This window comes from Staurois parvus, unplaced genomic scaffold (assembly GCF_062004578.1).
Source record: "Staurois parvus isolate SC_StPar_1 unplaced genomic scaffold, SC_StPar_1.0 ptg001766l, whole genome shotgun sequence".
In the NCBI taxonomy this organism is placed as follows: Eukaryota; Metazoa; Chordata; class Amphibia; order Anura; family Ranidae; genus Staurois; species Staurois parvus.
The window spans coordinates 449870-464946 of record NW_028319562.1 but is presented as its reverse complement, the minus strand read 5'-3'; the positions used below and the strand labels follow the sequence as shown (position 1 = coordinate 464946).

General features: G+C 40.9%; 1 protein-coding gene across 1 annotated transcript; it reads left to right on the top strand.

Annotated features, from left to right (window-relative positions):
* Positions 1-3866: 3866 nt before the first annotated feature.
* Positions 3867-13826, top strand: RRAD (RRAD, Ras related glycolysis inhibitor and calcium channel regulator). Its single transcript, XM_089663780.1, has 5 exons — positions 3867-3990; positions 8250-8606; positions 9587-9660; positions 11300-11504; positions 13024-13826. The coding sequence occupies exons 2-5, from the start codon at positions 8252-8254 to the stop codon at positions 13299-13301; spliced, it is 912 nt and encodes a 303-aa protein (XP_089519906.1). The 5' UTR covers positions 3867-3990; positions 8250-8251; the 3' UTR covers positions 13302-13826.
* The last annotated feature ends 1251 nt before the right edge of the window (positions 13827-15077 follow it).

Here is a 15077-nt window from a genome sequence, read left to right as displayed (position 1 = left end):
TTGAGTTCGGGTAAAGACACAGGGGCCCCATGATCCCTTATTGCCCGGGGGCCCCATGAGTTGTCAGTCCGCCCCTGCCCAGCACTGATGTACAGCTCCACGGCCTGTGTTGGAGCCATAGCTGGATACATTGGCTGCTCTCTGAGTCAGTGACTTGTATCCGGCATGTGATGAAGACTTGTTCCAGTTTGTTGTGGAGACGGGGATCATCCCAGGACGGGGGTGGGGATGTGTCATATATAGCCGCACCTGTCGGTGGTGAAGTCATCGGGGATGCCACATGAACCCCCAGATAGGAGGGGAAGCCTGCTCACCGGCTATTTCCATGACTTCCAGATGCCACATTGGGCACAGATGTAACCAGATCTGAGCTCATGTCACTGTCTGTAACTGGGCCAGGTGTCCCCGCCACCCTTCTCCGGGATCAGTGTCACAGCCGGCCCCTGTATACCCTGCATGTCTGAGGAACGTCCCAGGAAATGTCCCTGCAGTCCCACTCACTATAAGGTTTTTATAGATTGGTCGCTGGCTGTAGAATAAAGTTCTCTGGATTTTGGATTTAAAGGGCATCCAGTCCTAAACATTAGTAAGGATATAATACTCAAAAAAATTATAAGCTGCTGCAAGCACCTAAATGTGTTCCCACATCAATAAAACTCCCCAAGAATAGTGCTGCGCTGCCCCCTAGTGACCCAAAAAAACCCACTAATAATAAATAAACACCCTCCTGAGCATCAAACCCAGTGTGTAATAGAATAAATCTGTGAACAAATAAAGTCAATAGTAAATAAAAACTGGCTGAGCCACTAAATTCAAATGATAAGTGAAACATAAATCAAAAATAAACCAAAATCAAGTAGAAACAAGCACCTGCGCAGCCAATAATAAACACCTGGCTGAGCTGAAGTGTGAAGTGTTAAAACAAAAACAGTCAAAAGAAGTGAAAGGTATATCAGAATATCAGGCATAAAACACAATCACAATAGCGGTAAACACCTGGCCGAGCTGTAATAAACACCTGGCTAACCTAAAGCATAAAGTGTGAAAATCAACAAAAACAGTATTAAATAATTGCAAAATAAATGCCCAGCTGAGCAATCAGCCCCCCCAGTGGAATAAATATGTGATGAATCAAGTAAATGTTCAACTGCGCTGGATATTCACAAAATGTGTGTATTAAAAAAAAAAAAAAAAAAAGCTCTACTGAATATAAAAAAACAGATACATAGTGAATGATAGATGACATGTAATAAAGTACAAAACGCAGTCCAAAAGTGATATACATGGACTTTTAAAACCCAACTCCATGCTCAGCGCTGTCTACAGGGCATGCACAGCACAGGGACAGTGTTACTAAATAATAGTTCAAACCAATTTTATTTCCAGAAATTTATTATTAAGGTTCATTTCTGCGTAAGTATTCCCTTACAAGTTGCAAAAAGTTTGCTATTAAAAATATATTTTTTTTATTTTTAACTACAAATGATTTGTCTTTTTTTTTGTGTGCACCAAATGTCTTTGCAAACCCAGCTATTACCTTGTAAATGTAGCAGTGACATCTTCAATGTGCTGTTCATAGCCTGTGCAGAGAGCAGAGCTGTTGGAGGAACCCAGCAGACCCCACCCACTACAAAGAACTCCAGGAGAGATGGAGACAAGACCAGTTTCCTGCACAAGGAAAGAGAGCAGAGCTGTGGGAGGAGACCACCAGGCTCCACCCACTACAGTCTGCATGCAGAAAGCTATGGCAGAGGGAGGAGACAAGACCGGTCACACTGCACAAGGAGGGAAAGCAGAGCTATGGGAGGGGCTCAGCAAGCCCCACGCACTACAGAGAACTCCAGGAGGGGGCGGAGACAAGACCAGTCACCTGTACAAGGAGAGAGAGCAGAGCTGTGGGAGGGACCTAGCAGGCCCCACCCACTACAGAGAACTCCAGGAGGGGGCGGAGACAAGACTATAGTAGCAATTTTAGAAAACCAGGGAACTCCGGACACGGACTTGAGGAAAACAAATTTATTAAAACAGCACTGAGTGACCCAGCCAGGTTCATGCCTGCAAAGCCGAGTGAGTCTTACAAATGTACATACCAATAATTACATCACAATACATATATTTCCTCTTTCACTTTCTATACATTCAAAAAACTTTCTAAACTCTGCAGAATTTAGCCTTGAGTTCCAGCTACAGATAAGGGTGCTAGCTATGGACTGGTACACATTACTTTACAGAAAATAAATGAGGGGGAAAGTGAGCCGAAAACTTTGCTTTTGCAAACACAGGCTGCTAGAAGTGTTGAAGTTTAAAGGGGAACTCTGCAATATCTGGGTGCTGCCACAAGACCAATCACCTGCACAAGGAGAGAGAACAGAGCTGTGGGAGGGGCCCACCAGGCTCCACCTACTACAGTTTGCCTTGCAGAAGACTACAGCAGAGGGAGGAGACAAGACCAGTCACCTGCACAAGGAGAGAAAGCAGAGCTGTGGGAGGGGCCCACCAGGATCCACCTACTACAGTCTGCCTTGCAGAAGACTACAGCAGAGGGAGGAGACAAGCCAAGGCACCTGCACAAGGAGGGAGAGCAGAGCTGTGGGAGGGGCCCACAGGCTCCACCTACTACAGTCTGCCTTGCAGAAGACTACAGCAGAGGGAGGAGACAAGACCAGTCACCTGCACAAGGAGGGAGAGCAGAGCTGTGGGAGCGGCCCACCAGGCTCCACCCACTACAGTCTGCCTTGCAGAAGACTACAGCAGAGGGAGGAGACAAGACCAGTCACCTGCACAAGGAGGGAGAGCAGAGCTGTGGGAGGGGCCCACCAGGCTCCACCCACTACAAGCTGCCTTGCAGAAGACTACAGCAGAGGGAGGAGACAAGACCAGTCACCTGCACAAGGAGGGAGAGCAGAGCTGTGGGAGGGGCCCACCAGGCTCCACCCACTACAAGCTGCCTTGCAGAAGACTACAGCAGAGGGAGGAGACAAGACCAGTCACCCTGCACAAGGAGGGAGAGCAGCAGTGAGTGGTCTTCATTACAGGAAGCCTCACACTGGATTACTGCACAGATCTGGAAGATATACACACCAACATTCAAGACAAATACACATGACAAATGGACTTAGCCAATATTTACTTATCTCAGAGTTCAGCTTTAAGGGAAGTAGTAGGTAAGAAGCCAAAAAACAACCATATCAGGTTCATCTGTGCAGTCTTTGCCATACTGGGGAGATTTCCATTCACTTCCTGTCTTGGAGACACAACCAGAAATGAGAAAATCTCTCCAATATGAGGGAAATATCCTAATAAAAAGGTGTCCCCATTGGAAGATTTCCCCTCACTTCCTGTTTTGGTGACAATGGTAACATATTTGGATTTCCCATCATTGCTTTCTCGGTGACACCAGGACAAATAGAGAGGAGGAGTCTCCCCAGCGATACAAAACCCCTCATCACTTCATTCAAAACATTTAAAAAAAATTGTTTTTCCATACTTTTTTGTTTTACACATTTTTTATAATCAGTCCATATAGCAAACTTCAATGAGATTTCAGCAAAGTCAGTTATTTTCCACCAAGATTGCGGATCTGCAGATAAAAGATCCACACATCCAACCATTGACAACCCTGAAAGGGTTAAGTAGTGCAGTGTTGTCTGGGGAGAACCATTCCTGTCCATTCAGAATATTCTGGAAGGGTGGCAGATGTGGATGGGAGAACTCCTGTGGCATCGGGCTGGGTATTTAGTGGTCCAGATGGGGGATGGGGGGGGGGTCTGAGTAAGCAGAGTGCTGTGTGATGTCACATCTGGACTGATATGGAAGTGGGGAGGATCCTGGGCTCCCATATGCTGGGCTCCCTGTGACGTCAGCCCCTCCAGGCATACATAAGACACCAGCCTGCAGCAGGATCAGCACACAGCCTGTCACAGGGACATAACTGCACAGGACTGCTCACTGCCTCCCCTGGGATTATAACCGACACACTGCCAGCCACAAGTAAGTGGGCGTTTTGTGTTTCATGTCATTAAAGCTTGCAGTAATCCATGCTGGCCCCTTCCTTGTAGCAGCACTCCAGACTTGGCAGCAATTCCCATTCTGCACATCTCTTGATTAGTTTTGCAGAAGATCTTTAACTATGTCACCAACATAGACTGCAGCGCTGCATGAAAGCATTCAGCTGTACTTTGCTCCCATGTGGTACCTGAGGTTCTGGGGTGTCTGGATCATTTCTTGGGATCCCCAGAGATTAGCAATGGATTGCAAGATTACCTTTCATTGGTTTGTGAGGCACTTTAGGAGATTGTCATTTACTGTATGTATTCCGGTATATTGGTGCGATGTATCCTCAGATGGGCATACAGTATACTATTCAATGTATGGCCAATCCTTTATTACAGTGTATTCATACCATGCGTCATCTAAACTCCATGAAGTATCATCTGACGCTGATACAAGATATCATTCAATGTATGTACAATCCTTCATCACCATACATTCGTACAATGTATCATCTGAAGTCCATCAGGTATTGTCTGCACATGGTTGTGATAGATTGCACAGATACAATATATCATTCCATGTATGTATAATCCTTCATTACGGGATATTCATACAATGTATCATCAAGTGCATCAAGTATTGTCTGATGGTGCCACTGGTTCTGTTAAGTGGTGATGGACCCAAATCCATGAAGATGCCATCAGATGGGAACTTAGTTAGCCCCAGTTCAAGGAACCCTAGTTGAGAATGGCTGGTATATTGTATCATCTGAAGTCCATCACATATTGTCTGATGGTGCCACAGGTTCTGTTAAGTGGTGATGGACCCAAATCCATGAAGACACCATCAGATGGGAACTTAGTTAGCCCCAGTTCAAGGAACCCTAGTTGAGAATGACTGGTATAGTGTATCATCTGAAGTCCATCAAGTATTGTCTGATGGTGCCACTGGTTCTGCAAAGTGTTGATGGACCCAAATACATGAAGACACCATCAGATGGGAACTCAGTTAGCCCCAGTTCAAGGAACCCTAGTTGAGAATGGCTGGTATATTGTATCATCTGAAGTCCATCACGTATTGTCTGATGGTGCCACAGGTTCTGTTAAGTGGTGATGGACCCAAATCCATGAAGACACCATCAGATGGGAACTTAGTTAGCCCCAGTTCAAGGAACCCTAGTTGAGAATGGCTGGTATAGTGTATCATCTGAAGTCCATCAAGTATTGTCTGATGGTGCCACTGGTTCTGCAAAGTGTTGATGGACCCAAATACATGAAGACACCATCAGATGGGAACTCAGTTAGCCCCAGTTCAAGGAACCCTAGTTGAGAATGGCTGGTATATTGTATCATCTGAAGTCCATCACGTATTGTCTGATGGTGCCACTGGTTCTGTTAAGTGGTGATGGACCCAAATCCATGAAGACACCATCAAATGGGAACTTAGTTGCCCCAGTTCAAGGAACCCTAGTTGAGAATGGCTGGTATAGTGTATCATCTGAAGTCCATCAAGTATTGTCTGCACATGGTTGTGAAAGATTGCACAGGTAGAATATATCATTCCATGTATCTATAATCCTTCATTAAGATATATTCATACGATGTGTCATCTGAAGTCCATCAAGTATTGTCTGATGATGCCACTGGTTCTGCCAAGTGGTGATGGACCCAGATTTATGAAGACACGGTCAGATGGAAACTCAGTTAGCCCCAGTTCAAAGAACCCTAGTTAAGAATGGCTGGTATATTGTATCATCTGAAGTCCATCAGGTATTGTCTGCACATAGTTGTGAAAGATTGCACAGGTACAATATATCATTACGGTATATTCGTACAATGTATTCTCCGAAGTCCACCAAGTATTGTCTGCACATGGTTGTGATTGTCTGCACATGGTTGTGATAGATTGCACAGGTACAATACATCATTCCATGTGTGTACAATCCATTCATTATGGTATATTCGTACAATGTATTCTCCGAAGTCCATCAAGTATTGTCTGCACATGGTTATGATTGTCTGCACATGGTCGTGATAGATTGCACAGGTACAATACATCATTCCATGTATGTATAATCCTTCATTACGGTGTAATCATACAATGTGTTATCTGAAGTCCATCAAGTAATGTCTGATGGTGCTACTGGTTCTGCCAAGTGTTGATGGACCTGGATCCATGAAAACACCATCAGATGGGAGCTCAAGTAGCCACAGTTCAAGGAACCCCTAGCAATCTCTGGAGGAACCCTAGTTGTGAATGGCTGGTATATTGTATCATCTGAAGTCCATCAAGTATTGTCTGCACATGGTTGTGACAGATTGCCCTGATACAATATATCATTCCACGTGTGTACAATCCATTCATTACAGTATATTCGTACAATGTATTATCTGAATTCCATCGAGTATTGTCTGCACGTGATGGTGATACAACATATCATTTCATGCATGTACAATCCATACATTCATACAATATATAGTTTGAAGTCCATCAGGTATTGTGTGATGGTGATACATTTCACTGGTGCAGTATATCATTTGGGTTGCAATGGAATTCCTGTTATCATTGGACTACAATAAATGATTCTAGATTCAGCATACCTTGCACTGATCTATCAGAAGCCCACAACACGGGGAACATGGCAGTGTATGAGCTGCCTGGCAATCACATGACTTAGCAAAGTCCGGTGTTGGCATTTAAAGGCATTGAATGAAATGAGATAAATAATGATAATTATTTCACTATAAACTCATAATCTTTGGTGGGGGTCTCCTACAAAACCACAGAGCTAATGACTCCCCAGACCAGCCAAGTGCCCCCTTCCATGTGTCTACTATACAGAGATAGTTTACAATTGTACAATTTGAGTTTAACAGACTGTTTGTGTAATACTTACATGAAAGCTTTAAGATGTAAAGGAAGGTATGAAAATGTGTTTTAAAACAGAGCAGTATGGAAAGGGTTAAATGATGTGCCAGTCCAAGGTTTGGAACACTGACCACCATCCAGGAGATGGAATTCCCAGCAGGGCTTGCTCAGACTTGTAGTTCCCTGGCAATGGAAGAGGTGGCTGACCACACTGTGCCTAACAGCTGTTTTTTTTTATGTAAACCAGTCAATAAATTTGGACTCTTTTATCGTTTGGTCTGGTTTGGCTTCTTCCATTGGTGAATGTCTTTGCCTGTGCTTGATGGCTGATATTTGTAGTTCGATACTGACTGATATGTTTCCATAGTTGATGGCCCTTTAAATGCCCCCAAGGCTGAGGGGAAGGTGGAAATTATGGGGGGCAAATGCCAGATATAGCAAAAAAAGTTTTATTAAATACTGTCTTTATTAATTTATGTAGATGAGGAAAGACAAAAAGACCCCAACCCTGAGCTCCCGAGGCATTCACCCCCCTCGGGATCCGCTGTTTTCTCATAGCTAGTGTGGTGTCTATGCATTGAGGTTTGTATTTCACAGGAGAATTATTTAAAGGACTGGGCTCAGGTCCCAATGATTCATTCATGAAGGTGAATTTGATCTATGAAGGGACAATGATGAAGCTTCGGAGATGGCTCGGGTGCTTTCAGAGGCAGTTAGGAGGCAACAATGCTTCATGATGAGAACAGACCTGACACATGGCTGATGTCCTTTGTCAGTTGTTTGCAGAAAGCCATCCCTTCCAGTTCAGCATGCCAAAATCCCCAACCCCACTGAAGGTCTACTCTACAACAATGAGCTGGTGCCGTAATATAAAAACAGATAAATTGTGGGAGAACCTCCAATCTTCAGCATTTAGAAGGTAGAATGAAGGTGTGAGGGGCTGAATCTCCTATTTCAAGGGATATCCCCGGTCAGGTCTCAAGTAGTGTAGAGGGAATGGTTATCCTGAGGAGGTTCTCCCGGGAGGGGTGGTTAGAGGTTGGCTCTTAACTCATATAAAGGTTAGTCCAAACTAAATTTATTAGGAATTTCGTATTATAAAAACCCAACACGTTTCAGGAGTTAAAGAGGTCCCCCTTTATTATTCAGTTATTTGTTTCCCTGATAAAGGGGACCCTGTGAACTCCTGAAACATGTTGGATTACCATGATACAAGATTCTGAATAAAATGAAATTTCAAATTTTGGAGCTTTCTTCTGCACATCTGGCAGGTGTTGATAACTGAGAAAACAACCCTTAAAAAAATGTAATGCAATGTTCGCTATTCCGAATCATTTCAGTTGTTTTTGGGGCTGCAGGAATTAATGTTGGTTATGGTCCTCTTTCAGCAATGACCCTGAACCGCAGCGACCGGATCAAGAGCCTGGAGAAGAGACGGAGCAGCATGCCATTAGCCATGCACCAGCAGCTCCACCGGAGGAGCATGCCAGCCGACGACAAGGAGCTCCGAGGCAAATCTCCCGCCGGGGAGCTCTCCAAACTGGTCCGCTATCCCTCCTACAACCCCGCCGATGAACAGCGCGAGAGCTGGGCCTCTGACTCCTCAGACTCCGTCATATCCTCTGGAAGTGACTCAGAAGACCACCTCTTCAAAGTCATCTTGCTCGGTGAGCACGGCGTGGGCAAGTCCAGTCTAGCGAGGATCTTTGGAGGTGTGGAGGATCTTCAGGATGTAGAAGAAGCAGGTGAGTTCACACTACAAACCAACAGAACTGCATGCCTAAGGTGGACTTGGGGATGAGCAAAACTAAGAGTTCTCATTTCCCTAAAAGTTCTAGAGATATCAGATCAATTTCTGATTAAATGCATTGTAGTCAATGGGGAGGGCAATATTAGGGTGGTTTTGGAAGTTTTCTTGGGTGTAGAGGGGTTCAATGGTCAGTGGGCTTTAAATTTCTCCTGAGCGTTATGGAAGCTCTTTTCAACCATATAATCACATAAGGAAAAAACACAAACAGAAAGAATACTACATCATATAAACTAAACTACCCGAATTATACTCTCCCTCTAAATAATAAAAAAAAGTAGGGGACACGCCTTAAAAAGGAGGTTCCTAAATTTAAAAATCTATGTATCTACCGTCTAAAGAGAGAGCCAAACAAACCACCAAAGCCTTTCAGTGAAAAAATGAGTTCACATCGGGGTAACACAAAACAGCTGACACGTTTCGGGAGCACAACAAACGTCTTCTTGGTTCAGGTATTCTTAAAATGCCAAATCACCAAGGAGATGTCATAAAAGTGTAAAATATTTTAATAATATTATGACATTTCCATGGCGATCGTCTATCTTAGGGGTCCTACCTCTTACAACACCTGAGCCCTGAAGAAGTGTGCTTGGCCCTTTGAAACGTATCAGATTTGTGTTAGAATTAGTTCTATTATTAAATGACTGTATATTAGCCATGACAGATGGTGACTGTCCTGAAAGGTGCCTTGTAAGGTGAGCCTGTGCCACCAGGCACCCTGGAGCCCCTCTGTCTTTGTTCATTGTCCATGATTGGGTTTTAGACTCCACCCCTCTGGTATGTGGTCTCTCCAATTGACCGCCTGGCGCACTTCTCATGTCCGTACTAAATGCCAAAACCAACTTTATAACTTTGTCACAACTTTTGTTTGATTTTCAAACTTCTTTTGTTAAAAATGCAATATTTTCTTTTTTTTAGGAAACACATACGACAGATCAATAATGGTGGATGGGGAAGAAGCCAGCCTATTGGTCTTCGATATTTGGGAGCAGGTACTTCATTATCATTATTCACTTCTTTATGGAAGTTTATGGATTTTATGTATTCTGTACTTTTCTGCAGTCTTTAGTTTTATCAGGCTGAAGTGACAATAATTCCGTACAGCTGATGTTTTTTTTGTTTTTTTACATTGGGTGATTTATTATGGTCTCAACCTTAAAGCTGAACTCCAGACACAAAAACTTTAATTTAAATATATTCTTCAATAAATGTACCAAATGCTTGCAAACCCAGATGTTATCTTGTAATGGCATCATCACTGTGCTGTACATAGCCTGTGCAGAGAATGGAGCTGTAGGAGGGACCCACCAGGCTCCACCCACTACAGGTTGCCTGCAGGAAACTACAGGAAAGGGAGGCAACAAGACCAGACACCCTGTACAAGGAGAGAGAGCAGCAGTGAGCGGTCTTTATTACAGGAAGTCACACACTGGATAACTGCACAGATCTGGAAAAAATACACAAATACACATCGAGATTCAAGAAAAATACACATGGCAAATGGATTTATTAGCATGGAGCTCAGCTTCAAGATGCTCTATAGGAAGAGCACTATCCATATTTCCATATTTGTTAAATGATGACTAAAAGCTGAACTCCAAGGAAATGGCAAAACACACAGATTACATACATATATGAGAGATGATTTGCCTGCCAAGGAATCTTTATTTCTGTGCATACAGACCTGAGATTTACACAGTTCTGCCACACAGCATTTCTGTGCTGTAGTTCATTAACATATCTAGAAGAGACAGCAGACTGACAAGCTTGTCCCTCTGTCACTCTCCTCTCTTCTCCAATCAGCACGCCCCTTGCTAGCACATAAGCACTCAAGCTCAACTGATTGGCTTCTTGTGCAGCTTCCCCCTTCCCCAAATCTGAGCTCTGCTGTATAGGTCACATTCAGGTACTTAAACTATTTTATTAAAATAAATGCATGATATGATGCAAAAATAAATGCAAATCTGCATTCATTTGGAGTTCAGATTTTACAGTATATGGTCTCCCCGAGACGCCTAAACCCTTATGATGACTTAGAAGAGCAAGATGTTATCCTGTGTACAATTTAAGAAGGATTAATGAATGATCTTTATAAATAGGCTGTTATAAAATAATTAACAAATATGTAATAATATAATTAATGACATATACAGTATATGATGATTGACTGTAACTAATAACATAGTATAAATGATATTATGATTAATAATATATACGTGATATTATTAATTAATAAGATATGCATGATATTATAATTAATAACATATATGTGATATTATAATTAATAAAATATACGTGATATTATAATTTATAAGATATACGTGATATTATTAATAAGATATATATGTGATATTACAATTAATAAGATATACGTGATATTACAATTAATAAGATATACGTGATATTTTAATTAATAAGATATATGTGATATTATAATTAATAACATATATACGTGATATTATAATTAATAAGATATACGTGATATTATAATTAATAACATATATACGTGATATTATCAATAACATATATGTGATATTATAATTAATAAAATATACGTGATATTATAATTAATAACATATATGTGATACATCTGGCCCACAACTGAGCATTGTCATGTTTTTATTTCTCCAGGATGACAATCACTGGCTCCACAACCAATGTATGAAGATGGGGGACGCCTATGTCATTGTGTACTCCGTGACAGACAAATCCAGCTTCGAAAAAGCCTCCGAGCTCCGAATCCAGCTTCGACGGGCTCGCCAGTCTGAGGATATCCCAATTATCCTGGTTGGGAATAAAAGTGACCTCGTCAGATCGCGGGAAGTGTCTGTGGATGGTGAGCAGGATTTCTTTTTTATATCCTTATTGTAGGAATTGCCAAAAAGTAAACAGCCGACACATTTCAAGGGCTTACTAATCCCCCTTCATCAGGGCTAAAATATCGAATATAGAATTTATATCAGTACTGCTAAAATAGTATAATATTTCCTAAAACAAATATATGTAATATAATGAAGATCTAGCTTACACTTTATGGAAATCCATCAATGACATTATAAAAGTTATTTTATACAAGACATTATAATATCTAATATAATGAAGATCTAGCTTACACTTTATGGAAATCCATCAATGACATTATAAAAGTTTAGTAATCTAAATGAAAATATTTAAAACATTGTAGATATAGTTATAAGTTATATTAAAATTCATATATAGAATATATAAAAATTATATAAAATAAGTAAATAATGATACATAAATAATACATGAATATTTATAAAACTATATTTTGTTTCGCAAATGCTTTATAAGAAAAATGTTCAGCATGAAGGACCAGCATTCATTTAAACATACATTTTTTTTGAGAGAGAGAATATAAATATATGTGTGTATAGAGTATGTATATATATTCTGCTTTGTATAATCCTAAATACCAGAAGAGGATTGCATATCATTTTTCTCTTCTTAGCTACAATCATCTTCTACCTCTGATAGAGGCACATAATAATCATTGTAATAAACTGGTATTTATTCCTGTCTGTTTCTCCACTGGGGAGAGTCACCCTGTTTAATTGTCCATTAACCAACATTGAGGTTTAAAGCGAGAGATGATGTTGAGTTGTCACCAAAACAGGAAAAATCTTCTACATGGAACACTTGGACATAATTTGGACTTCATCATAGCGACTTCACTTCTAGATTTACTCATTCAGAGTGATTGTGAAAATCCTCTGGTGTGTAAAAGCTGCCCAATATTCAGATGTGCTACATTTATACCACTGCCAAACCATATAAGAATCTGAAACAACTAAAAAAAGTAACAAAAATAATAATAAAAAGCAATAATAATAATTAAAATAATAACAAAAAAACTATGCAAGAATCTAAAATAAATTAAAAAGCAACAATAATAATAAAACATAATAATAATAATACAAATAAATACAAGAATGTAAAATAAATGTAAATAAATACAAATCCAACAATATTAATAAAACAAATAATATTAATAGTAATACAAGAATCTAAAATAAATAAAAACAATAATAAAAAATAATAAACATTAATATTATTATTAATAATAATAGGCATAATATTGAATATAGTAATATATATAATACATTTAAAAAAGCAACCCCAGTGTTTCAGTGCAATCCTGTTTCCCAAGCAATAAAAACCTGACAGGGGCTCCAACCCATCCAAAACAAAATCATTTTGTCTTTGCCCATAAAATTGAATGGAATTTTCTGTCTAGGAAAAGGAAGTCAGAATATTTGAGGTCTTAATATTGAACATATTTGAAGAGATACATTTTATTACATTAAGTAACGTGTTTCTTCCTCCTCCCTCAGAGGGCCGGGCCTGCGCCGTCGTGTTTGACTGCAAGTTCATCGAGACCTCGGCCTCCCTGCACCACAATGTCAAAGACTTGTTCGAAGGCATTGTGCGCCAAATCAGACTACGCAAGGACAGCAAGGAGGACAACGCCCGGCGGATGGCGAGCAGCAAGAGGCGGGAGAGCATAGGCAAGAAAGCTAAAAGGTTCCTGGGGAAGATTGTGGCCAAAAACAACAAGAAAATGGCTTTCAAACAGAAGTCCAAATCCTGCCACGACCTGTCCGTGCTCTGAGTGCCCCCCCCCCACCCCCCCCAACAAAAAAACACTGGACTTGTTCTTCTGTGAGCGGGAGACGTAGAAGGCGATAGACAAACCCAAATTAGAACTCAGATACTTGTTTCTAATTTATGCCTTAATAAGAAAAGACTTTACAATGTTGCGTTACGAGTTCTGTGGCGGTTGGATGATGGCGCCCGCGAGCAACTTTGTGCCTCCTGACATGCTCTGTGTCTGACCAGTTGCTTTGGGCTCAGAGGAAGACGCCATTATCTACGTTTGTTTTAAAACTTGAACATTTTTGTACGCAGGTCCGTACAGACGTTTATTTTCCTTTTTCTCTTTTTTAGTTTTTTTTTTTTTTGGTTTCTTACAGTTTGCCATCACAGGAATCACGTTGGCGCCGACGCCTCCGGACAGATGTGTAGGCAATTTATGAACTGTATTGCACTTCCATTGATTGTTTTCAGATGGTTTTACTATTTGTTTACAGGCAGATTTTGTAATAAACTATTTACTGTAATTAAAAAAAAAAAGGTTTCTTATATTTTAAATGTGTAGAAAACAGGAGTGATGCATGGAGAAGTGGAGATTGTCAAAAGCGTTTTTTTAGGGGAGTGCAGCTCGTGATTGAGCCAATACATGGGATGAGAGAAAACAGTGGCTGAAGCATCTGTAGCGGGTTCAGGTTGGAGAAGCAATTCATTACAAGTGTGAAAATTCACCAGCACTCTTGATCAGGAACCCAAATCTATCTAAGGCTAGGTTCACACCTATGCAGGTTGCATCTGAGCCATTTCTTCATTGCTTTTTGCATTTTTGCACATGCTCGTTTTGCGTTTTTTTTTTTTTTTTTTCTTTTTCTTTTTGCTAGGCAGATTTAAAACACAAAGCTCAGCAAAAAACATAATACATGCTTTTCTGCAGCATTTCCATTAAAGTCTATAGAACCAAAAACACAACTTTCTGCGTTCAAAAAAAGTCCCAGACCAGGGGAGGACTGACCATTTGGAAGCAGGGTCAGTAGGGGGCCCCATGAGATGCCCCTGGTACCTTTTTTCATAGGCTTTTTTGAGTTTGGGCAAGGACACAGGGGCCCCATGATCCCCTATTGCCCGGGGGCCCCATGAGTTGTCAGTCCGCCCCTGTCCCAGACCCTTACCAAAAAACGCACTGGGTGAAAACGCAGAGATGTGAACCTGTCCCATAGGAAATCATGTTAAATGGACTGTACTGCATTTCTGAAAAATGCTGCGGAAAATGTTTAGGTGTGAACCTAGTGTAATAATCGCTCCCACTGTATTATTTATTTATTTCAGGTACTTATATAGCGCCATCAATTTACACAGCGCTTTACATATACTGTATATTGTACATTCACATCAGTCCCTAACCCTCAAGGGGTGTACAATCTAAGGTCCCTAATGCAGGCCATAGACGGTTTGTTTATCAGACGATTTTTCGTCCGAAAGAATAGTCGGCCGATTTTCGCACTGTTATTGGGCAATGGCATTGGCCGATTGTTCGCGGTTCCTCCTCATTTCTTTTATCGGTCATGCTGGAAAATTTGTGAAAAACGGCCGATTTTTGCAATCATTGGTGGCAACATCGGTTTACAGAACAACCGATGTTTCGTTTTTTGGCCTGCATAACTCACATTCATACATACACTGATAATAAAAAAAAAAAACTAAATCCTGACCCTGACCCTGACCTTGACTCAAACAATAACCCTGGCACTGACCTAGATCAAACCTTGATCTAAGTATTTTTATTTTTTTTTTATTATTA

Excerpts from the sequence above, each read along its gene's own strand:
- RRAD (XM_089663780.1), top strand. The coding sequence starts at position 8,252 with ATGACCCTGAACCGCAGCGACCGGATCAAGAGCCTGGAGAAGAGACGG. Across the intron at positions 9,661-11,299 it reads TCTTCGATATTTGGGAGCAG|GATGACAATCACTGGCTCCA; the intron begins GTACTTCATTAT and ends TTATTTCTCCAG. Across the intron at positions 11,505-13,023 it reads GCGGGAAGTGTCTGTGGATG|AGGGCCGGGCCTGCGCCGTC; the intron begins GTGAGCAGGATT and ends CTCCTCCCTCAG.